General features: G+C 39.3%; 1 protein-coding gene across 1 annotated transcript; it reads left to right on the top strand.

Annotated features, from left to right (window-relative positions):
- Positions 1–574: 574 nt before the first annotated feature.
- On the top strand, positions 575–14,386 carry Cd209cl2 (CD209c molecule like 2). Its single transcript, XM_039089902.1, has 8 exons — positions 575–674; positions 783–861; positions 1,374–1,445; positions 8,054–8,143; positions 9,024–9,095; positions 9,493–9,644; positions 11,274–11,383; positions 12,253–14,386. The coding sequence occupies exons 1-8, from the start codon at positions 651–653 to the stop codon at positions 12,404–12,406; spliced, it is 753 nt and encodes a 250-aa protein (XP_038945830.1). The 5' UTR covers positions 575–650; the 3' UTR covers positions 12,407–14,386.
- Positions 14,387–25,438: the final 11,052 nt, after the last annotated feature.

Raw genomic sequence — 25,438 nt, 5'->3', positions numbered from 1 at the left:
TAAAGACAAATTGTATAAATGTATGGAATTGTCAAAGAATGAATATAAGTTTTCTTTTTTAAAAACGAGAAAACAAATTCTGAATTTCCCATAAAGGAGCTGTATTGCTGATAGTCTGAATCCTGACTTATGTGTGCATTGGTTCTCCTTACCTGCTAAGTTTATAGTGAATTAACTGTCAGTATGTGAAAAGTAAATGAATGAACAGAGGAGAGCAGCTATAAACATGACAAGATATCAGGCACTCTCTGCAACAATGATTCAGTGAACAGAAGTCGCTATGAGTAAGGACAATGGCAAACCAAGGAAGTTAAACACTTGTTGGATGAATAGATGCCATGAATAAATGGAATTAATGAAACAATTTCTTTCGGAAGTCACTGAAATTATTAAAGGCAACACACCCCTTGGTCATACCATGAGAAAGTAGTTCTTTCTGGTAAAGATGTCAAATTTTCTCAGACCAATTTTCTAAAATATTTAGCAAGTACCATGCCATTTAAGAAGCTCAACCTCCACTCTTATCTTTGTCAGTGTAAAACCACTTCCGTATTTGTCTTACTGAAGTTAGACTTGGGGACTGAGTAACAGGGTGTGACAATTAAAAGCTGTTGTCCAGGATTCCTGCACACCAAGAGACAGCTGTGACCATGAGTAACTCCAAGAAAGTCAGGGTGAGCATAGCCCCTCTGAGTAAGGTGGAGTGGGGGAGTGGGAGCTCCACTGAGGGCATTTCAGATATCCTCCCAGCTCTGTACTGATGTTCTTTTCGATCTGAGCAGGAATTGAAGACCAGTGGCATCAGATCTTCCTCTAAGGGCTCTGGGCTCCAGCCAAGTTTTGAACTTTATAGATTTTCAGGTACAGCATGGATAAGAGGCTGGGGACTAGGCAGTTTCTCCCATATACCTGTATCTGTAGGTTTTTAAGTAGATTGTTTCTCTAAATTCCTGGGTCTAGGGAGGCTGAGTTTAGAAATCTGGGCTTCTAGGTCCTGGATAGTGAATGCTTACACCACTGGACTAAGCGGTGACATTGGGGTGATAAATGATGGCTGGGTGGTTGATCTTTGAATTTTATGCACTTGAAAGTGTGTGAATGTGCACATGCCTGAGTTTAATGATGTGTCTGTGTAAATGCATGTACCAGTAGAATATAGTGCAATTTGCTGAAGTCAGTGCTCATCTGCTACCTTGATACAGGATCTTGTTCTCTGCTTCCCATGACATTCAATAGTGTATTTTCCAGAGTCAATCATTTCTTACAAACTTGATCTTTATTTACCACCGAATAAAATTCTACTGTGTATGCATCACATTTTAATTACTGATTATGAGGGATGAGCAATAACTCCTTTTTTTTTTTTGGCACAGTTGTCAGTGTCTCCAGTTCCCAGAGTGAAGAGCATATCTATACTGAAGTGACAGAGGTAAAACCTAAAATTGGTGAGTGACTAGAAACCAACTCCCCACGTGCCTGCAGATATCTCTGTGATACGGTTGCTTTTATCTCTGTCCTCCAATTCAGATACATTTGTGGTGCGGTTGCTTGTGTCTCTGGAAGTAAAGCTTCCATCATGCCTTACTTGTTTCTACTGTGAAATAGAGACACAGAGGAACATTGAGGAGGCACAAGTTATTCACAGATATCCATGTACAGGGACAGTATTTTGGATTTTGTCAGAATTATAAAGTCCTTACTTCCCTCATTTTGAAAGACATGGGGCAAGAATAATTATGTTCTCCTGGACATAGAGAGTAGCTGGTCATAGTGCAGCTTCCTATGGCTTCCCTGTCAAGGAACAGTATTAACTCTGGAGTTCTTCTACAGGTTTTATAAATTGTTGTAGAAGGTGTATAATACAATGAGTTACTTTATGACATTTTCTACAGGGTATAGTATTAGATTTTTTTCATAGTTGCCCTATTACCACTCTGTTTCCCTACACACATAAGGATGTATACCCCAAAGAGTTTCATTGTTTTTATGTCATATGCATGTGTATATTTCATGTAGAAAATATACCATGAGATATTTTCTTTAATTGAGATTCTTGTTCCCACAGTCCCTTCTTGTCACTCCCATTCCCCTTCTATTTTTGGATATGTGGATAGATGATATATAGACAGACATATTGACAAATAGATCGAGAGGAAGGTAGAAAAACAGATGGGTGGATAGATAGATAGATAGATAGATAGATAGATAGATAGATGTATAGATAGCTGATACATGGAAAGACAGTGTCTTGGTTAGGGTTTTACTGTTGTGAACAAACACCATGACCAGGGCAAGTCTTACAAGGACACAATTTAATTGGGACTGACTTACAGGTTCAGAGGTTCAGTACAGTATCATCAAGACAGGAGGGTGTATGACAGTGTCCAGGCAGGCATGGTGTAGGCTAAGCCGGGAGAGTTCTATATCTTCATCTGAAGGCTGCTAGCAGAATATTGACTTTCAGATAGATAGGATAAGGGACATAAAGCCCACTCCCATAGTGACAAACCTACTTCAACAAGACCACACCTCCAAATAGTACCACTCCCTGGACCAACCACATTTAAACTATGACTTCCATTTCCTGGCGCCTCATGGGTTTGTTTAAACACATGAGTCTACGGGGGCCATATATAGCCATAAGAAAATAAAAAAGTACATTAATTACAACTTGCGAAGTCCCCATAGCCTAGAGCAGTATCAATAATGTTTACAGTAAAAAGTACAAAGTAAAAAGTCTCTTCTGAAATCCATCCAATCACTTAACTGTAATCCCCAAAGCAAGATAGGAAAGGAGCTGGGAAAACTCCAAACTCTGCATCTCCATGTCTGATGTCAAAGCAGCTTTCACATCTCCAACTCCTTTTTATCTTTGTTGTCTGCAATAAATATCTTTTCCTGGGCTGGTTCCACTCCATGTCAGCACCTTTACTTTGGAGATATCCTATGGCTCTGGAATCTCAAAAATCTTGGGATCTCCAAGGCAGCTTTCAATGTTACAGCTTCCTGTTTCAATGTTTGGGGACACATCATCTCCTGGGCTCCTCGAAAGGGTTAGTATCACTTCTCCAGCTCCGTCCTCTGTAGCGCTCTAAGCTCAGGTTGATCCACTCCACTGCTGCTGCTGTTCTTGGTGATCGTGACATGGCACTGGCACCTCCAATATGCTTGGGTCTTATACTGCAACTAGAATTCACCAACAGCCTCTCAAGGGTTCTCTTCATGGTTCTCTTCATGGTACCAAGCTTGAAGTACTCTGCCTGTCCCCTTCAGTCCTGGGTTATAAACTGCAGCTGAGGCTGTACCTTCACCAATGGTCTTACATAGACTCTCACAGTCCCAAGCCTCAGCTGCTCTTCATGACCCCTTCATTCCTTCAAAACCAGTACCACTGGGGTGATTCTTACACATTATTAAGTACAGCTGCAGCATGCGGTACCACCTTTGTTATCTCTGAAACAAAGCTTTTTTGTGCTGTCAGAAAACATTCCCCAGAAGATTGATATTGTTGTTATTCTTCTTAATCATTGTTAATTCCTTAGCTTCAGTTAACCAGCATCAATTGCCCCAGTAGTCCCTTCTGTTTTTCATTCTAAAGCCAGTGGCACATGGCCGAAGCTGTCGTGTTCTACTGGGCTGGAGAATGCCCCCCTCCCCTATTCTATTATCAGATTTCTCCCTCTCTGTCTAAGATTGGTTTTCCTGGAACTATGACTCTGTCTCTTGTAATGCTGGGATTAAAGGCATGTAACACCATGCCTGGATTTAAGCTTTTTTTCACCTAACACCTGCTTTATCCCAGCCTGGCTTTGAACTCAGAGATCTTTTTTTTTTTTAATCTTTATTAGCTTGAGTATTTCTTATTTACATTTCGATTGTTATTCCCTTTCCTGGTTTCCGAAACTCAGAGATCTATTAAGCTTTGTGTACCACCATCCACCATGTCTAAATCTAAATTTATCTGGGTAGGACCTTGTCCCCAAATCCCCTAATCTGTTATCTCCTAGAACATAGGATTCAGTTCCTGATGCCCCATTAATACTTGAGTCATGTGTTTTATATTTTTCTTTTCTAAGCTTGCTATTCTTGTTCAAAATGCTCTTCATTAGACTTGAACAGAAAACAAAATCTATAATGGGCTTTTTTGAGACTTCCTTTATCAATGCAATTAATACTAGTCTCTTTACCTTAGACTCAGGTAGACTCTTAAAACAAAAAGCAGCCACATTCTTAACCAAAATACCACAAAACAGTCTCTAGGCCACATTCTGAAGCTCTCCACTTAAACCTTTTGAACCAGGTCTGCAGAGTTCAAATCATATTCAACAACAACTTCCTCCTAGGATAGCCCATTAAGACCAACTTAAAGCATCCCACTGCTTTCCAAAGTCCAAAAATCCACATTCCTCTAAACAAATGCATGGTCAAGAATATCACAGCAATTCCCAACTCCTGAAACCAACTTTTATCTTAAAGTTTTACTGCAGTGAACAGACACCATGACCAAGGCAAGTCTTCTAAGGACAGCATTTAATTGGGACTGCCTTACAGGTTCAAATATTTAGTCAAGCGTCATCAAGGTGGGAGTATGACAGCATCTAGGAACATGTGGTTCAGACTGAGCTGAGAGTTCTGTATCATCATCTGAAGATGCCAGCAGAATACTGACTGACTTCCAGGAAGCTATGATGAAGGTCTTAATGCCCACTCCCACAGTGACAACCTACTCTAACAAGGCCACACCTCCAAAAAGTGCCACAACCTTGTGGAAGCATATTCAAACCATGACAGATAGACAGACAGACAGACAGACAGAGATAGAGAGATAGAGAGACAGATAGTTATCTCAGGCTTATTTTGTTTAGAATAATAATGTTCGTTTTCACCTATTTCTCTGTAGGTGACATTCACTTGTCTACATGGCTGAAGAAAACACCAGAGTGTGTGTGTGTGTGTGTGTGTGTGTGTGTGTGTGTGTGTGTGTAACAGGGTTTCTCTGTGTAGCCCTGGCTATTCTGGAATTCACTTTGTAGTAAAGACTGAGTTTGAATTCAAAGAAATCCACCTGCCTCTGCCACCCAAGTGCTGGAATGAAAGGCATGCACAATACCACACAGCTAAATCAAAATTTGTGTTTAAATACCTCCAAATGTCTCATTAGCAATCACCAAACATCTAGTACATGGCTTTCTAAATCATATCTTGGTCTCTTGTGTTACCTATTACCTGGTTCTAACATAGGTTCTTTGCATCATGTTCAAATACTGAAGAATTGCTTGCAAAAAGTAGTAAAATATTATTCAGAGAAGGAAGTATCTACATTGCAAAGGATCAGTGAGCTTCACGGAGATTACTCAAAAGTTCTGGGTCCCCCATTCATGGGACCTGAAGGGGAAGTTCCTAGGATGTTGTGAGAACTCCTCCCACAGGGAGACATAAACTCCCTCATCATAAGGTCTCAACTCAAAGAACAATTCCACTAAAGTTTACACCTAAGAACCAAAGAGTTTATTACAGAGCATGAGTGAGTAATTAGTCACAGAAACATGAGTAACCCCAATCATATATACTGATGGTCTTTATACAGTCTGTTGGTCTAGCATAGAAGGAGCCTTCCTTATTTAAGCTTGCACAACCCTGAAACCCCGAAGGCTATGTGTAATTAGGTTAGAATTTTATACAAATGGCTGGCTGGGAAGAGCTGTTGGAATTTCAGGTAAGGGTCCAATGATGTTTCTCATCTCCCATGAGAGATTGTGAATAAGTCCCATTTTGATAGAATCTTATAAGTAGCCACAACAGATGGAAATACTGACATTGTGTGAGTGAGCGAGTGAGTGTGTGTGTGTGTGTGTGTGTGCATGTGTGTGTTGTTGTTGTTTGTTTGTTTGTTTTTAAACAGACTCTATTTATGTAGCTCTTGTTATTGTGGAATTCACTATGCAGACCAGGTTGACCTTGAACACATAGTGATCTACCTGGCTCTACTTGCTAAACACAAGGATTAGCATGGTAGCTGTTTTGCTCAAACACCTTTGTTCTACAATTTGGGGACAGGCTTTGGATTCATTTCTTCTGATCTGTTAACCTCCCAGTACACTGATGGGAAAGGCATGGGTCATATATATCATTATTTTAATTAAATGTATGTTCACAGATGCATATGAATATGGTGGAAAAAAGATTTTTTTCTAAACGTTTGCTCAGAAGTCAGATGTTTCCTTGCTGTACAATGCAGCTGAAATAGACTTGGACTGAAATGTCTCATTTCCTTCTAGTTCCAATATACATTCTAGGATTTATTTGACCACAAACCACCCACAAGGGTGCTTCTTTGTCTGAAAATGAGTGTGAATGTATAAACTATTTCTACACTTGCCCTCCCTAGCTATATACCAACTCTTCCATAATTCTTCCTTAGTGTGAGTGAGTTCAGTGACTGAGGGACATAGAGAGGCAAATAAACATTGTGCAATAACAGTTTCCATGATTTAGGATCATGAATTCACTATGAGGGCCTCCAAGGAAGTAAGGTTGCAGCTGAGCCCCTAGGTGATGTTGGGTTGGAATTTTTAAAGCTCAAGAGGGAAATAACTCAGCTTTATTCTAACTGGGCACTTTTTTTAATTTTTGAAAATGAATTTTTTGATAATTTCACTCAAAAATCTACTTTCTATATTATTTATAGGCACAAGTTAGCGTGCATATGACTAAAATAATTATACACACACATATATATGACACATGCTTATGCAAAAGAGAATTTTGATCATATTCATCCCTACTTCCCCCTCCAACTGATCCTAGGTCCCCCAATGTCCGTTTCTGTACCTTTAAAAAAAAGTCCACAGAGACCAATTAGTGCTGTTCACATGCACGTAGGTGTGAAGCTATCCACTGAAGTCTGGCAACCCTTCCAGGAGACAAATCATGAAGAAAACTGACTCTATATTTCGTAGCAGCCATAGTTGTTAATAAATTCTCAATTTGTGGTGTGAGCTCATGAGCTCACGTTCATGTTAATGTTGACTGGTTCACTGTTCTTCAGGCCTTTTGCAAGAAACCACAGCTGCCATTCATGAGTGGTATGGTCTTGTCATGTCCAGAAGATGTTATTTTACCCAGTCCAGATAACCTCCCTTTCTCTGTGTTTCCTACACCAGGTAGAGACAGTTGTGACCTAGATGTCCAATTTGTAGCTGAGCACTTCATAAACATTCGTTTTCTGCACTTTAAACAGTTATGAATCTGTGTATTAACCATCATTCACTGCCAAACAAATTTACCTGATGATAGCTAAGAGATAACTAATCTACAAATATAGAGTATTTATAAGACAGTTTTATACCATGTCCATTGGTAAAAATAATTAGCATATCACTCCTAGGGCTTTAGAAACTGGTCAAGTACACATTTTTGGCTGGATTGTCAGGCCTGAATTCCATTTTATGAAGCAGGTTTTTATTCAGAAAGTGTATAATATTACTGCCACTGTTATCAGTGGTCATATCTTGCCACATTAGTCAACACTGTAGTTCTCATGGTTCATATCTAGATGAGACTGTTGATGACTTTTCTACCCCTAGAAGCTTGCATGGAATCTTCCTGGACTATAGAAACTAATTAGTGGGAAAGAAGTGTCCCTATCACTGCCAGTTAAATTTTTCCACATCCTCTGATCAAACTGTGGGGTCTCGTCAGCAATGATTTTTACCAACAGTTTCTATTGAGTAACCAAGAGCAATATGACCAGACTCTTACTTTTCCTTCTCTGAGTTGAACACAGGAGAAACTGAGTTTTGCACTCACTGCACGAAGTGAGGCTGAGCAGGTGTGAATACTTTCTACAAACATGTTTCTATGAAATGCAAGAGGGAATTCTGCCGTCATGGATCCTGGACAGTTGATACCTAGACTTTTGGCTATGGGAAGCTGGAAGTTTAAGTATTAAAGCCCTGTGTCTGGGCAGAAGTATGCTGGTGGCTTGTGTGTCACTAGGCCCAGACAATACAAGGGCACATGTTTGCTGAAATCCCATCTTTCTCCTCCACAGGGTGTGTGAGACATGGCCTTGTTCCCTTGGTGCTGCAGCTGCTTTTCTTCACTCTCTTCTCTGGGGTCCTTGTGACATTTCTTCTCCAAGGTCAGACATCCCTGAGTACTTGGGTCCTTAATGCTGTTCTTTTTTGGGGGGGGGAATCTAGGAAAAACACATGTAGGAGCATGACAAGCCTGAAGATGGAACTCGATTCTTCTATGGCTTCTAAACATGTATCAGGACCCTCTAACTTACAGAGAAAGGGAAATTGAAGAGGAACATAAGAATGTCTTCACTCAGGGGTTGGGGTTTTGGCTCAGTGGTAGAGCGCTTGCCTAGCAAGCGCAAGGCCCTGGGTTCAGTCCCCAGCTCCAAAAAAAAAAAAAAAAAAAGAAAGAATGTCTTCACTCCACTTGCTATCTTTCTGTGTGACAAGATCGGTCCCTCTGTCTCTCTGTCTCTCTGTCTCTCCCTCTCCCTCTCTCTCCCCTCTGTACCTTTCTCTGTCTCTCTCTCCCTCATGTATCTATGTGCATGTATCCACATACACACATGTATTTGCATGCACGTGGATCTGTGTAGATAAGCATACATGTATATATGCAATATGTAGTTGCCAGGAGACAGCCTCAGGGGTCATTTTTCAGACTCTGTCCACTTTTCTGGAGAAAATATTTCTTACTGTCCTAAGGTTTTCAAGAAATCTAGTCTGGTTGGACAAGGGATCCATCTGTCCTTTAATCCCCAAAAACGTGATTATGAGTGTATACACTAGCATGCCTGATTTTTAAATGTAGGTTCTGGAATATTGAATTCAGGTCATCATGCCTGCATGCAAGTACTTTACCAAGTAAATCATCTTTCCAGTCCAGTATTCCTCTTCTTCAAGAGTTCTGTAACAAATAGTTGGCTCTTAGACACAATGTTCCTACATAGGCAGTATAGACCCTGAGACACTGTAGGTGTTTCTTTTTTCTTGACACAGTTCCAAAGGTGCCCTGCACCAAGGATCAGGAGGAAATCTACAAGAAACTCACACAACTGAAGACTCGAATAGGTGAGTGATGAGAGGCTGGTTGTCTGAGGTTCTTAGTAGGCAATTCATGTGGGGACAATTTGCTTGAATTCTGATCTCTTTTATATCTCAGTTTTATTACTTGTGAAATGGAAACAGGATAGCACAAAAAGGGGCCATGGCGTTGACAATATATATGTAATGATCCAATTTTTCTACTTATTGAGAATGTAGAAATTAGCTCCTATTTCTTCTAGTGTGGATGAGATGGGACAAGATACTTGGAATCCCATAATATGAGGAAAATACTTAGGAAATGGAAAGGGTAATGTCTCTCATCTGTGGTACTTGGAGGTCCTTGATTCTGGAGGTTTTGAAGTCTGAGCAGACACAGTAATACAAACAATCAATTGTCGGTTCATTCTAACTATTCCAACAGACCTCCTATGTCGTCCCTGCTCCTGGGACTGGATGCTTTTCCATGGAAATTGTTACTTCTTCTCCATAACTAAACATAACTGGAATGATTCTCTCACTGCTTGCAAGGAAGTAGGGGCACAACTCATCATCATTGAAAGTGATGAGGAGCAGGTATGCCTAATTCTGGAGACATCCATGCATGTTTTTATTACTACAAACTTAATGTGTCATATCATGCTTCTTGAGTAAACATATTACCTCCCTTCCAATTCCTTTCTTAATGTGCCAACACTTTTGCTTTTTAATTATGTGTACTATCTCTTTCTAAAGTCATGGAGTCCCCTTAGTGCTGCCTACATGTCCACTAGTATAAAAATATCCACTGGAGCTTGGATAGTCTCTCAGTAATTACATGTCTGAAAATACTTATTTTTCCACCGTGAGCTTATCTCCTGTCTAAGTTAAGAGTTTAGCTGGCTTGATCTTGTGCAGCCACTGTGAGTTCATATGTGCAATTACCCTGTTGTATTAGTTAATTGACAAATCTCATTGTAGAGTTTGCTACCCACCTCAATGATTTTTGAGCCAAAATGAAAGACACACACACACACACACACACACACACACACACACACACACACACACAATCTTTATATTTTAAGATGCCATGGTCAGCACAATAGCTAGGCAATTGCCTAGCCTCTATTCTGTTAGAATCTGCCTCCCACTAATTATGAGTTAGTTCTTACTAACTGCTATGCTCTGTCTTAGCTACTCTATTTGTGGGTCCCTCTTGGCCATGTCTTCTTGGCCCAGAACCCAGGGAACTCTCCTTGCTTCTCTACCCCATAGATGCCTCTATGTCTCTCCACTCTCCACATTCTCCTAAAACATATTAGATCTTCACCCTCCTTATCTCCTGGTCCCTAGACCTAGAATCCTAAAATCCCACTGTATCTGTCTTCCCCAGCTATTGACTGCTGGCATTTTGATTTACCAATCAAAACCAACTGGGGGCAGGTTTCTAGAAGGCATGTGCAGACACCCTTGTGCAAATAGTTTGGGGGTAGCATAATTAGCATTTGTAATAGAAGCAGCAAGATTGACCTGTACATTTCACCTCAGATGTCCACTATTTCCAGTTCTTACAATCTTTCTGTTCCTCTTCCCTAATGATTTCAAAGCCTGGGAGAAGGAATTCTGATGTAGATGAGAGGTATGCAATTTACTTCAGGAAAAGTAGTTTAAGATGGATAGACATAAATTTTCAAGGGAAAATGGAAGAGAAGCAATTAGAGAATCAAAATAACTTACACACACACACACACACACACACACACGCATGCACACCAGACAACTCTTGTCCATGTGTGTAAGATTTCGAGGAAGCCTTGAAAATATAAAGAATTCTTATGCTAGGTTGGCTACTACTTAGCAAACTACTTCATAGAGGGAAAACTCTGCTTTGTGCCATTGATCAATTGCTAGAATATGGCTCACACACATTCAGTCAATCATGGGAAAATCCAAATAGGCATTCTCAAAACTCACAAGTCAGAGAAACACGCAGTAAAAACAAGTATATATGACAAGATACCAGCTGTGTACTTTTCTGTACAAGTCATTTGGCTATAGAGCACAGACATGGCAGGACTCAGATCTCCTGAACACATGTTAGAAATCATGGTCAGATCCAGAAGGTCTGACTGCAAACAAAACTTCCCCTCTAGAGATTTTCAGGAACACTGGATGAAAATTCAAGTACTCAGCTCTGTATCAATTACTCTTCTCCCCTTTCAGACCTTTCTACAGAAGATGTGTAAGAGTATAGGAAATCTCTGGATTGGGCTCTCAGACATAAAAGAGGAAGGCTCATGGCAGTGGGTGGATGGTTCACCTCTGTCACTAAGGTAGGTCAAGTAACAAGGGAGGAATGGAGGTGTGAGACTGATGTCTGAAACGCTATTGTGAAATATTCTTCCTGGGGTTTTTGTTTCCTACACATGAAAGGATGTCATTAACTTAGTGGAAACGGAGCTAATACTCAAGTTCAGGGAAGATGGTAGATGATCTGAAACTCCTGTAGTGGAGATTCAGGAAGAACTTAGAGCCTGAGAAACAAATATAGTGTGGTATAAATAGTCTAAAACCTAAGTGGTTGGTTCAGGAATTAGTAATAGTGTGGATTTTGCAAAGAATATGAGTTACATTCCAAGTTCTCAGGTCAAGCATTTCAGTGCCACCTGTTACTCCAAGTTCAGGGAATCTAAATGGTGTACACCCCCCCTCTACACACACACACATTCTCTCTCTCTCTCTCTCTCTCTCTCTCTCTCTCTCTCTCTCTCACACACACACACACACACACACACACACACACACTTAAATTAAAATAAATCCTCAAATAAGAACCTGCTCTTTGATTAAGCCAATAGCTTTAATTTAATACAGTTATCTCAGTTTGGATTAGCCAGTTTTAATCATTTCTATAAACTATATTCCTACCTATCTCCTTTTACTTGGTTTAGTTAAAGTAGTTGCATAAAATCCAGAGTTATGAAAGCTTGATAATGATGTTGAATTGTAAATTCTCAGCTTATTAATTTGTGTGTAAATATACCTTCAGCAGGAAGAATTCTCTCTCTAACGCTAGGCAGAAGATTACTAAGTAAGTTATAGGGACCAGGACAAACATGAAAACATCTAGTTTTCAGAAGTTTCCAAACCACTCATAAATGAGTGTAGAGACACAGATTAACACTATGTATGTGCTTTGCAGCTTTAAAAACAAATATTGGACCCCGTGGGAAACCAAAAATGCTTCAGAGAAAGACTGTGTAGAGCTGACAAATGATGGCTGGAATGACAACAATTGTACATTGAAGAATTTCTGGATCTGCAAGAAATCGTCAATATCGTGCTTCAAAAATTGATGTTCAGGTCCTCCCCTCATCCCTTGCAGCTCCACCCTCCCTGAAAACTGACCAGACTTTACCTACACTTGTGGTGACCATGTCTCCATATTTGCATCAAGGAACCCTTAATAGCTCAGCTGTTGTCTTCTCTTATGTCTCTTATCTTCTCAGGTGCTGGTTCATTCCTATCTTTCCTCAGATATCTCCAGACCCCACTTGGCTTATTGGTTGTTGACATGGTCTTTCTTTGCAATTTAATACAATGGCTAGGTGTGATACATCCTCAGGGACTATGCATTTATAATACAAATGTTGATTTCCTTGCTGAGATTGGAGAGTCGGTATTGCCATGCTTTGCTCTATAACACCAGAGTCTCTACACTATCCCATCCCTGCATCTTCACCTTCCATCCATTCATCGTCCATCCGTCTCCTCCTGTACAAAACTTCTGATAAGTTTCCCCAATTATTTCAGTCCTATCTGCAGCCTGAGTGCATCCGTGGATTAATCCACCAATCAAACAATGTTTTGGGTATCGACTCTCTCTTCCATTGGTAGTGGTGTGACATATGGGTCTCCCACATCTCTCTTTAAGGAAAGACATGTTGCCGTCATGGAGGTACTTAAATATGTTTCTTGCCCCACTATTCATAATAGTTAAGTTAGGGAGCCCACCTTGGTAGCCAGCAATGGAAGAATAAAGGTTTCTGTTGCTGTGATAAATACCATGACCAAAGGCATCTCCTGGACATTGGGGTTCATTTCACCTTACACCTCATCTTACATCATCAAAGGAAATCAGAGCAAGAGCTCAAAGCACAAACTGACACAAAAGTTATGGAGGAATTCTCTTTATTGTCTTGCTCGCCATAGCTTGCTGAGCCAGCTTTCACATATTTCCCAAGATTGCCAGCCTAGATATGTCAATAATCATTGTGATATTGGACTTCCTACATCGAACACCAATAAAGAAAATGCCCTACACACTTGCCTACAGAACACACTTTTTTCAATTAACATTGTTTTTCTATAAATTACCTTAACTTGTGTCCAGTTGAGAAGAAAAAACTGGCCATCACAACAGAATAGAATTTTTCTCAGTCATAAAGAATACAGTCAACACTCTCTGCAAGATCATGGATGCAACTAGAGATAACCACATTGAGTGAACCAAGGCAGTCTCAAGAAGACAAATGTATGTTATCCAAATTGTGGTTCATATACAGTTACATAAGATCATGTATGCATATATTAGTGAAAATAGAAATGACGTTGCCTAGGGGAACAAGGGAAGAATGATGGGAGGAGGGAAGGATGGAGTAGGGGTAAGGGATACACTCAACAAGGGATCTACACTTCTAAGAGATTTGAAAATATTATTAAATTTATTTGTGCACATGTGTAGGTATGTGCATCAGAACACATGTATGGATGTCAGAGAACAACTTATTGGAGTTGGTTTCTCCTATCATATGAATTTCAGGGTGTGGCTAGGCAGCCACTACATTCTGGACACCAGGGATCAAAGTCAGGCCATCAGGCTTGGCAATGAGTATCTTAATCCACTAAAGCACCTCATTTTAAAAAAAAACCTATGTTGCCCCAACTATTGAGAGTTCAGTTGTAGATAGCTGTCACCTGCCAGTACTTTCATTCCTGAATTGACACAGAAAATTGTTTTTTTCAATGCCACACTTCTTCTGGATTAGCTTGAAGGGGTACAGAAAAATAAAGATCTGGATCTGGCCAAGTCTGAGCACATATATCTATGTACCCCCTGTATTATATATGCACATTTAGGAAGTCCCTTGGGAAGGCTCATGAGACCACACTCATCCTTGTGGATATACAGGCAGTTACTTGTGGCTGGTGGAGTAGTTTTCTTCTGTGGTGTAACACTGGTAAGGTCACATGCTTCTGAAAATAATATTAATCAAACTCACTGATTCTGAGAGAGGGGGGAGATTAGAATAAGTGTTTATGAAGAAAAATATGAAGAGGAGCAGGAGTGTACAAAGAGTGGTAATATCAGTGAATAGGTTAAAAATACCATGTAACCACCCTCCTCCAGAACCCACTGGACGGCATGATGCCATGGATCTGAGGAGGCTGTCATTATCTTCATGTGGCTATGCATGTAATACCTTGAGAGACTCCAAAGGATAGTTCCAAACCCAGGTCATAAAGACAACCCTGTGTGACTATAAGACTCAAAGTGAAACAAAAAGACATGAGAGACAGAAAAGATGCCTCCCACAGTGTTCTGGTCTCTCCTAACTGAATTGCTAATCTATGCAGCCCTTGGCAGAGCAACCTGATAATGACACTCAAATAAGACTCCCCATTACACATGCTTAGGTGACCAAGACTGTGTCAAGTTGCTTAAGCTAAATAACATATTTGACTAACTTGAGTTTATGCAGATAGAATGACTTAAGATGGTCCTTATTTTGAAAATATAAAAAATGATAGATATAAAACTTAGAAGAAAATATTAGAAAAATTATGAATAAAAGTGAGGAAGATAATGTCTTGATAAAGGAATTCCACAAGATTATCAAAAATTCAAGTAGCAACTTGTAGAGAGATGAGATTTTAAAAGATTTAAAGAAGTAACAATAGCCTATGGTTTATATTAACCATATGTCACACAGATGCTTAATAACTGGGCCATGAAAAAATTTTTAGAATTTCAAAACATTGGAGAGATTTGATGACAGTCATTTTAGGGTCAGCTATCAATTACAGTGGCTAACATGGGGGTGAGATGAGACTTCAATTATGAAGCAATGAAATTTGACTAAAGGCATTGCTATTGTCAAGAATCAATTATTAGAGGAGAGCCTATAGTCAGAATTGAGAGTTCAGATTGCCCTTGATGATATTATCCGAGAACAATGTTGTACAATAGCCTTAAATGTTTGGGGGAAGGAATGAACTGAATTGTGTACAAATACAACCAGGGGTTCCAATGAATCTTTCACGGACTTTTTTTTACAAAGATTACCCACAGCTCTAAATAGAGCAATATCAACTCCAACTGCTAGATAATTTTAAACTGAATATTTGGCTTTTGAAAATGCTACACCTCTTTATGAATGGATTAAAACTACTGCAGATATAGAGCTTAATGTTCAAAATTCAGTTATGGTTGACAAGCCATGACAAAAGATATAAAAACACAAAATGCCAGTTTCTTCATTCTGAAAGATTAGGTCAGTCCCTAAAGGACTGTAACAATGAGTTTCTAAGGATAAATTCTTCTATAGTAATCATACTTCAGAGAGAAAGTTTCCTGGGAAAAATAGAAGATATGCAAAGAACAGACCTAATGATGATGATGTAGGACATCAAAAGATATTCAAGGCAATTCCTTAATGTCGGAAAACTAACTAAGTGGCTTTGATCAAAGCCCAACAACAAGAACAGCAACAACAACAAAATGAGCAATTTGTTTTGTTTCCAAAGAAAGTGTATTCTAAGAACAAAACTAGGAAAATCAAAGCTGGATAGAACAAACAGAGCTGCTTAAAATTAAATTATTTAACAGTAGTAGAGTCACTCCTATGAATACAATAACAGATGCTAAATCTAAAGTGAGGTATTCTAAAGATACCTAAAAAAACCACCCAACAGATGTTTTGGCAACCTATTATAAATGATAAGAGAACAAAGTTGAAATTACAATTAGATGGAATTGAGATTGAAGGATTTGTGAGCACAGGAGCTAATACAATTATAGTATCACAAGATTTCTAGAATATACTTCAAAGGGTTCTATAATACATTTTGCCCACTTCAAAGGGTTTCTACATAGCTGCTAGGAACTGTGACATTATCTCAGGTAAAAAACAAGTCTAAAATCAATTAAGTGCATAGGACCAGAAGGTTAAATAAGAAAATTAAGGCCATATGTGGCTAATATTGCCACAATCCTAAGGGGAAGAGACCTATTGCAACAGCTGAAAACACAGATTAGCATTCATCCAACTTTATATGGTATAAAAGAGGAGATTTTCCTATTAAAAAACTTTTAAATGTTATCAAAGTCAGTTACACTGCCCATGCTGTCTGCCAGTAGGACATGGTAGAGGTTGACTCTTCAACTTCATATAGGGAAGCCATTACCAATCCATCTCCAGCTGCCTGACTACTGAAATGGCAAATTGATAAGCCTGTTTGAAAAGAAAAATGACCTTTGAGAAAAGAAATGTTTCAGGTGCTAGACTAGCTAGCCCAATAACAACTAGAGGCTCGAACAATAGAAGGGTGCAAAAGCAGTTGGAATACTTCTGTATTTGTAATTAAACAGAAATTTGGCAAATGGAGGATGTTGACAGATCAGAAAGAAATTAATAAAACCATTCAGCCAATTGGCCCTTCACAGCATGGAATCCCATTGATTTTCTTGTTACCTAATTTATGGTCTCTTATAGTGATTTGTTTAAAAGACTGCCTTTTCATGATTCTGTTACATCAGCATGACAGGGAATGGTGTGCTTTCCCAGTACCTACTTTTAATAGGTGTTTTCCATTAAACAGATATCATTGAACAGTCTTGCCACAGGGAATATTGAATAGTCCTACCTTATGCCAATATTTATACAATAGCCATTAGAAATAATTAGTAAGCAGTTTCCTCAAACCATGATTTGCTATTATATGGACGATATGCTATTTGTGATCCAGAAACAAATACCTTAGGAAAAAATGTTTAATGGAATAAATTTTTGTGTTGCTGGGGATTACAAATTGCCTATGAAAAGGAGCAATTATTTACAATATAAGACAGTTCTAAAAGTATTTGACCAAGAAAGTACAAATCAGGAGAAACCAACTGAGAATCTGTAAGAAGCTTCTGGTACAATCATTTTCACAATAATAAATATAAAAGATTTTTATTTCAGAATAAAATAAGAAAGATCATCATAAACATGGGATGTCTTTACATTTTCTTTTTTTTAACATGATTTATTTTTATTTTTGTTTTTCTCCATCTTTATTAACTTGGGTATTACTTATTTACATTTTGATTGTTATTCCCTTTCCCAGTTTCCGGGCCAACATCCCCCTGACCACCTCCCCCTTCCCTTCTATATGAGTGTTCCCCTCCCAATCCTCCCCCAATTACCGCGCTCCCCCCAACAATCACATTCACTGGGGGTTCAGTCTTGGCAGGACCAAGGGATTCCCCTTCCACCTGTGATCTTATTAGGCTATACATTGCTAACTATGCGGTTGGAGCCCAGGGTCAGTCCCTGTATAATCTTTGGGTAGTGGCTTAGTCCCTGAAAGCTCTGGTTGGTTGGCGTTGTTGGTCATATGGGGTCTCAAGCCCCTTCAAGCTCTTTCAGTCCTTTCTTTGATTCCTTCAACGGGGTCCCGTTCTCAGTTCAGTGGTTTAGTAATGGCATTCGCCTATGTATTTTCTGTATTCTGGCTGTGTCTCTCAGGAGAGATCTACATCCTGTTCCTGTCAGCCTGCACTTATTTGCTTCATCCATCTTATCTAGTTTGGTGGCTGAATATGTATGGGCCACATGTGGGGCAGGCTCTGAATAGGTGTTCCTTCTGCCTCTGTTCTAAACTTTGTCTCCCTATTCCCTGCCAAGGGTATTCTTGTTCCCCTTGTAAAGAAGGAGTGAAGCATTCACATTTTGGTCATCCTTCTTGAGTTTCATGTGTTCTGTGCATCTAGGGTAATTCAAGCATTTGGGCTAATAGCCACTTATCAATGAGTGCATACCATGTGTGTTTTTCTGTGATTGGGTTACCTCACTCAGGATGATATTTTCCAGTTCTATCCATTTGCCTATTAATTTCATAAACACATTATTTTGATAGCTGAGTAGTATTCCATTGTGTAGATGTACCACATTTTCTGCATCCATTCCTCTGTTGAAGGGCATCTGGGTTCTTTCCAGCTTCTGGCTATTATAAATAAGGGTGCTATGAACATAGTGGAGCATGTGTCTTTGTTATATGTTGGGGCATCTTGTGGGTATATGCCCAAGAGAGGTATAGCTGGGTTCTTAATTAGTTCAATGTCCAATTTTCTGAAGAACCCTCCAGACTAATTTCCAGAATGGTTGTACCAGTCTGCAATCCCACCAACATTGGAGGAGTGAATTCTTTCTCCACATCCTCACCAGCATCTGCTGTCACCTGAGTTTTTGATCCTAGCCATTCTGACTGGTGTGAGCTAGAAACTCAGGGTTGTTTTGATTTGCATTTCCCTTATGACTAAAGATGTTGAACATTTTTTAGGTATTTCTCAGCCATTCGGCATTCCTCAGCTGTAAATTCTTTGTTCAGCTCTGAACCCATTCTTTTCCCCCACGTGGAATGGTTTAATAAGAGAAGAAGAGTAGAAGAGGGGAGAAGTAAAGGCCAGCCATGAGTATGTGGAGGGAAGGGGGATGGGGAGTGGGGAGAGAAGGGACAAAGGAGAATAGGGTAAGAGAGCAGAGGAGAGAGAGTCTGATCCCATTTTTTAACAGGGATATTTGTCTCCATGCAGTTTAACTTCTGAATTCTTTGTATATTTTGGACATAAGCCCTCTATCAGTTCTAGGATTGGTAAAGATCTTTTCCCAGTCTGTTGGTTGCTATTTTGTCCTAACATCTGTGTCCTTTGACTTACAGAAGCTTTGCAGTTTTATGAGATCCCATTTATTTATTCTTGATCTTAGAGCATAAGCCATTGGTGTTTTGTTCAGGAAATTTTCTCCAGTGCCCAAGTGTTTGAGACACTTCCCCACTTTTTATTCTATTAGTTTGAGTGTATCTGGTTTGATGTGGAGGTCCTTGATCTACTTGGACTTAAGCTTTGTACAGGGTGATAAGAATGGATTGATCTGCACTCTTCTACATGCTGACCTGCAGTAGAACCAGCACCATTTGCTGAAAATGCTATCTTTTTTTCCATTGGATGGTTTTGGCTCCTTTGTCAAAAATCAAGTGACCATAAGTGTGTGCGTTCATTTCTGGGTCTTCAATTCTATTCCACTGTCTGTCTGTCTCTGTACCAATACCATGCAGTTTTTATCACTATTGCTCTATAATACTGTTTGAGTTCGGGGATAGTTTTTCCCCAAGTTGCCCTTTTATGGTAGAGAATATTTTTAGCAATCCTGGGTTTTTGTTTTTCCAAATGAATTTGCAAATTGTTCTGTCTAACTCTATGAAGAATTGGGTTGGAATTTTGATGGGGATTGCATTGAATCAGTATATCGCTTTTGGCAAAATGGCCAATTTTACTATATTAATCCTGCCAATCCATGATCATAGGAGATCTTTCCATCTTCTGAGATCTTCAATTTCTTTTTTCAAAGGCTTGAAGTTCTTATCATACAGATTTTTCACTTGCTTGGTTAAAGTCACACCAAGATATTTTATATCATTTGGGATTATTATGAAGGGTGTCATTTCCCTAATTTCTTTCTTGGCTCGTTTGTCTTTTGTATAGACAAAGCCTACTGATTTATTTGAGTTAATTTTATACCCAGCCACTTTGCTGAAGGTGTTTATCAGGTTTAGTAGTTCTCTGGTGGAACTTTGGGGATCACTTAAGTATACTATCATATCATCTGCAAATAGTGATATTTTGACTTCTTCCTTTCCAAACATTTCCCCTTTGATCTCCTTTTTTTTGTCTGATTCCTCTGGCTAGGACTTCAAGAACTATATTAAATAAGTAGGGAGAGAGTGGGCAGCCTTGTCTAGTCCCTGATTATAGTTGAATTGCTTCAAGTTTCTCTCCATTTACTTTAATACTAGCTACTGGTTTGCTGTATATGGCTTTTACTATGTTTTGGTATGGGCCTTGAATTTGTGTTCTTTCCAGGACTTTGATCATGAATGTGTGTTGAATTTTGTCAAATGCTTTCTCAGCATCTAATGAAATGATCATGTGATTTTTATCTTTCAGTAGTTTGTTTATATAGTGGATTAGGTTGATGGTTTTCTGTATATTAATCCATCCCTGCATCCCTGGAATAAAGCCTACTTGATCATGATGGATGATTGTGTTCATGTGCTCTTGGATTCGGTTTGCAAGAATTTTATTGAGTATCTTTGTGTTGATATTAATAAGGGAAATTGATCTGCAGATCTCTTTCCTTGTTGGGTCTTTGTGTGGTTTAGGTATAAGAGTAATTGTGGCATAATAGAAGGAATTCGGTAGCATTCCATCTGTTTCAATTTTGTGGAATAGTTTTGATAGTATTGGTATGAGGTCTTCTATGAAGGTCTGATAGAATTCTGCACTGAATCCATCTGGACATGGGCTCTTTTTGGTTGGGAGACTTTTAATGACTACTTTTATTTCTTTAGGAGTTATGGGGTTGTTTAGATGGTTTATCTCTTCCTGATTTAGCTTTGGTATCCGGTATTTGTCTAGGAAATTGTCCATTTCTTCCAGATTTTCAAGGTTTGTTGAATATAGGCTTTTATAGTAGGATCTGATGATTTTTTGAATTTCCTCTGTATCTGTCTTCCTTTTCATTACTGATTTTGTTAATTTGTACACCCTCTCTGTGTCCTCTCATTAGTATGGCTAAGGGTTTATCTATCTTGTTGATTTTTCAAGTAACCAGGTTTTGTCTTTGTTGATTCTTTGTGTAGTCCTTTTTGTTTCTACTTGGCTGATTTCAGCTCTGAGTGTGATTATTTCCTGCCTTCTACTCCTTCTGGGTGTGTTTGTTTCTTTTTGTTCTAGAGCTTTTAAGTGTGCCTTCAAGCTGCTGATATATTCTCTCTCCTGTTTCTTTCTGCAGGCACTCAAAGCTATGGGTTTTCCTCTTAGTACAGCTTTCATTGGGTCCCATAAATTTGGGTATGTTGTACCTTCATTTTCATTAAATTCTAAGAAGTCTTAAATTCCTTTCTTTATTCCTTCCTTGACCAGGTTATCATTGAGTAGAGCATTATTCAACTGCCATGTATATGTGGGCATTCTTTCCTTATTGTTATTTAAGACCAGCCTTTGCCCGTGGTGGTCTGATAGGACGCGTGGGATTATTTCTATGGTTTTTTTTTATTATTATTAACTTGAGTATTTCTTATATATATTTCGAGTGTTATTCCCTTTCCCAGTTTCCGGGCAAACATCCCTCTCCCCCCTCCCCTTTCTTATTGGTGTTCCCCTCCCCACCCTCCCCCCATTGTCCCCCTCCCCCCAACAGTCTAGTTCACTGTGGGTTCAGTCTTAGCAGGACCCAGGGCTTCCCCTTCCACTGGTGCTCTTACTAGGATATTCATTGCTACCTATGAGGTCAGAGTCCAGGGTCAGTCCATGTATAGTCTTTAGGTAGTGGCTTAGTCCCTGGAAGCTCTGGTTGCTTAGCATTGTTGTACATATGGGGTCTCGAGCCCCTTCAAGATCTTCTAGTTCTTTCTCTGATTCCTTCAACGGGGGTCCTATTCTCAGTTCAGTGGTTTGCTGTTGGCATTCGCCTCTGTATTTGCTGTATTCTGACTGTGTCTCTCAGGAGCGATCTACATCCGGCTCCTGTCGGTCTGCACTTCTTTGCTTCATCCATCTTGTCTAATTGGTTGGCTGTATATGCATGGGCCACATGTGGGGCAGACTCTGAATGGGTGTTCCTTCAGTCTCTGTTTTAATCTTTGCCTCTCTCTTCCCTGCCAAGGGTATTCTTGTTCCCCTTTTAAAGAAGGAGTGAACCATTCACATTTTGATCATCTGTCTTGAGTTTCATTTGTTCTAGGCATTTAGGGTAATTCAAGCATTTGGGCTAATAGCCACTTATCAGTGAGTGAATACCATGTATGTCTTTCTGTGTTTGGGTTAGCTCACTCAGGATGATACTTTCCAGTTCCAGCCATTTGCCTACGAATTTCATAAAGTCGTTGTTTTTGATAGCTGAGTAATATTCCATTGTGTAGATGTACCACATTTTCTGTATCCATTCCTCTGTTGAAGGGCATCTGGGTTCTTTCCAGCTTCTGGCTATTATAAATAAGGCTGCAATGAACATAGTGGAGCACGTGTCTTTTTTATATGTTGGGGCATCTTTTGGGTATATGCCCAAGAGAGGTATAGCTGGATCCTCAGGCAGTTCAATGTCCAATTTTCTGAGGATCCTCCAGACTGATTTCCAGAATGGTTGTACCAGTTTGCAATCCCACCAACAATGGAGGAGTGTTCCTCTTTCTCCACATCCTTGCCGGCATCTGTTGTCCCCTGAGTTTTTGATCTTAGCCATTCTCACTGGTGTGAGGTGAAATCTCAGGGTTGTTTTGATTTGCATTTCCCTTATGACTAAAGATGTTGAACATTTCTTTAGGTGTTTCTCAGCCATTCGGCATTCCTCAGCTGTGAATTCTTTGTTTAGCTCTGAGCCCCATTTTTTAATAGGGTTATTTGTTTCCCTGTGGTCTAACTTCTTGAGTTCTTTGTATATTTTGGATATAAGGCCTCTATCTGTTGTAGGATTGGTAAAGATCTTTTCCCAATCTGTTGGTTGCCGTTTTGTCCTAACCACAGTGTCCTTTGCCTTACAGAAGCTTTGCAGTTTTATGAGATCCCATTTGTCAATTCTTGATCTTAGAGCGTAAGCCATTGGTGTTTTGTTCAGGAAATTTTTTCCAGTGCCCATGTGTTCCAGATGCTTCCCTAGTTTTTCTTCTATTAGTTTGAGTGTGTCTGCTTTGATGTGGAGGTCCTTGATCCACTTGGACTTAAGCTTTGTACAGGGTGATAAGCATGGATCGATCTGCATTCTTCTACATGTTGACCTCCAGTTGAACCAGCACCATTTGCTGAAAATGCTATCTTTTTTCCATTGGATGGTTTTGGCTCCTTTGTCAAAAATCAAGTGACCATATGTGTGTGGGTTCATTTCTGGGTCTTCAATTCTATTCCATTGGTCTATCTGTCTGTCTCTGTACCAATACCATGCAGTTTTTATCACTATTGCTCTGTAATACTGCTTGAGTTCAGGGATAGTGATTCCCCCTGAAGTCCTTTCATTGTTGAGGATAGCTTTAGCTATCGTGGGTTTTTTGTTATTCCAGATGAATTTGCAAATTGTTCTGTCTAACTCTTTGAAGAATTGGATTGGTATTTTGATGGGGATTGCATTGAATCTGTAGATTGCTTTTGGTAAAATGGCCATTTTTACTATATTAATCCTGCCAATCCATGAGCATGGGAGATCTTTCCATCTTCTGAGGTCTTCTTCAATTTCCTTCTTCAGTGTCTTGAAGTTCTTATTGTACAGATCTTTTACTTGCTTTGTTAAAGTCACTCCGAGGTACTTTATATTATTTGGGTCTATTATGAAGGGTGTCGTTTCTCTAATTTCTTTCTCGGCTTGTTTCTCTTTTGTATAGAGGAAGGCAACTGATTTATTTGAGTTAATTTTATACACAGCCACTTTGCTGAAGTTGTTTATCAGCTTTAGTAGTTCTCTGGTGGAACTTTTGGGATCACTTAAATATACTATCATATCATCTGCAAATAGTGATATTTTGACTTCTTCTTTTCCGATCTGTATCCCCTTGACCTCCTTTTGTTGTCTGATTGCTCTGGCTAGAACTTCAAGAACTATATTGAATAAGTAGGGAGAGAGGGGGCAGCCTTGTCTAGTCCCTGATTTTAGTGGGATTGCTTCAGGTTTCTCTCCATTTAGTTTAATGTTAGCAACTGGTTTGCTGTATATGGCTTTTACCATGTTCAGGTGTGGGCCTTGAATTCCTATTCTTTCCAGGACTTTTATCATGAAGGGGTGTTGAATTTTGTCAAATGCTTTCTCAGCATCTAATGAAATGATCATGTGGTTTTGTTCTTTCAGTTTGTTTATATAATGGATCACGTTGATGGTTTTCCGTATATTAAACCATCCCTGCATGCCTGGGATGAAGCCTACTTGATCATGGTGGATGATTGTTTTGATGTGCTCTTGGATTCGGTTTGCCAGAATTTTGTTGAGTATTTTTGCGTCGATATTCATAAGGGAAATTGGTCTGAAGTTCTCTTTCTTTGTTGTGTCTTTGTGTTGTTTAGGTATAAGAGTAATTGTGACTTCGTAGAAGGTATTCGGTAGTGATCCATCTGTTTCAATTTTGTGGAATAGTTTGAATAATATTGGTATGAGGTCTTCTATGAAGGTTTGATAGAATTCTGCACTAAACCCGTCTGGACCTGGGCTCTTTTTGGTTGGGAGACCTTTAATGACTGCTTCTATTTCCTTAGGAGTTATGGGGTTGTTTAACTGGTTTATCTGTTCCTGATTTAACTTTGGTACCTGGTATCTGTCTAGGAAATTGTCCGTTTCCTGAAGATTTTCAAGTTTTGTTGAATATAAGTTTTTGTAGTAAGATCTGATGATTTTTTGAATTTCCTCTGAATCTGTTGTTATGTCTCCCTTTTCATTTCTGATTTTGTTAATTTGGACGCACTCTCTGTGTCCTCTCGTTAGTCTGGCTAAGGGTTTATCTATCTTGTTGATTTTCTCAAAGAACCAACTTTTGGTTCTGTTGATTCTTTCTATGGTCCTTTTTGTTTCTACTTGGTTGATTTCAGCTCTGAGTTTGATTATTTCCTGCCTTCTACTCCTCCTGGGTGTATTTGCTTCTTTTTGTTCTAGAGCTTTTAGGTGTGCTGTCAAGCTGCTGACATATGCTCTTTCCTGTTTCTTTCTGCAGGCACTCAGCGCTATGAGTTTTCCTCTTAGCACAGCTTTCATTGTGTCCCATAAGTTTGGGTATGTTGTACCTTCATTTTCATTGAATTCTAAAAAGTCTTTAATTTCTTTCTTTATTTCTTCCTTGACCAGGTTATCATTGAGTAGAGCATTGTTCAATTTCCAAGTATATGTGGACATTCTTCCTTGATTGTTATTGAAGACCAGTTTTAGGCCGTGGTGGTCCGATAGCACACATGGGATTATTTCTATCTTTCTGTACCTGTTGAGGCCCGTTTTTTGACCAATTATATGGTCAATTTTGGAGAAAGTACCATGAGGAGCTGAGAAGAAGGTATATCCTTTTGCTTTAGGATAGAATGTTCTATAAATATCCGTTAG

The sequence above is a fragment of the Rattus norvegicus genome, chromosome 12 (assembly GCF_036323735.1).
Source record: "Rattus norvegicus strain BN/NHsdMcwi chromosome 12, GRCr8, whole genome shotgun sequence".
Lineage (NCBI taxonomy): Eukaryota > Metazoa > Chordata > Mammalia > Rodentia > Muridae > Rattus > Rattus norvegicus.
Note: the sequence above shows the minus strand (reverse complement) of the source record. Positions and strands in the feature narration are given on the sequence as shown.

Coding starts and splice junctions, on each gene's coding strand:
- Cd209cl2 (XM_039089902.1), top strand. CDS start 651: ATGAGTAACTCCAAGAAAGTCAGG. Junction 862..1,373: donor TGAACTTTATAGATTTTCAG/GTACAGCATGGA, acceptor TTTTTGGCACAG/TTGTCAGTGTCTCCAGTTCC. Junction 9,096..9,492: donor ACAACTGAAGACTCGAATAG/GTGAGTGATGAG, acceptor CTATTCCAACAG/ACCTCCTATGTCGTCCCTGC.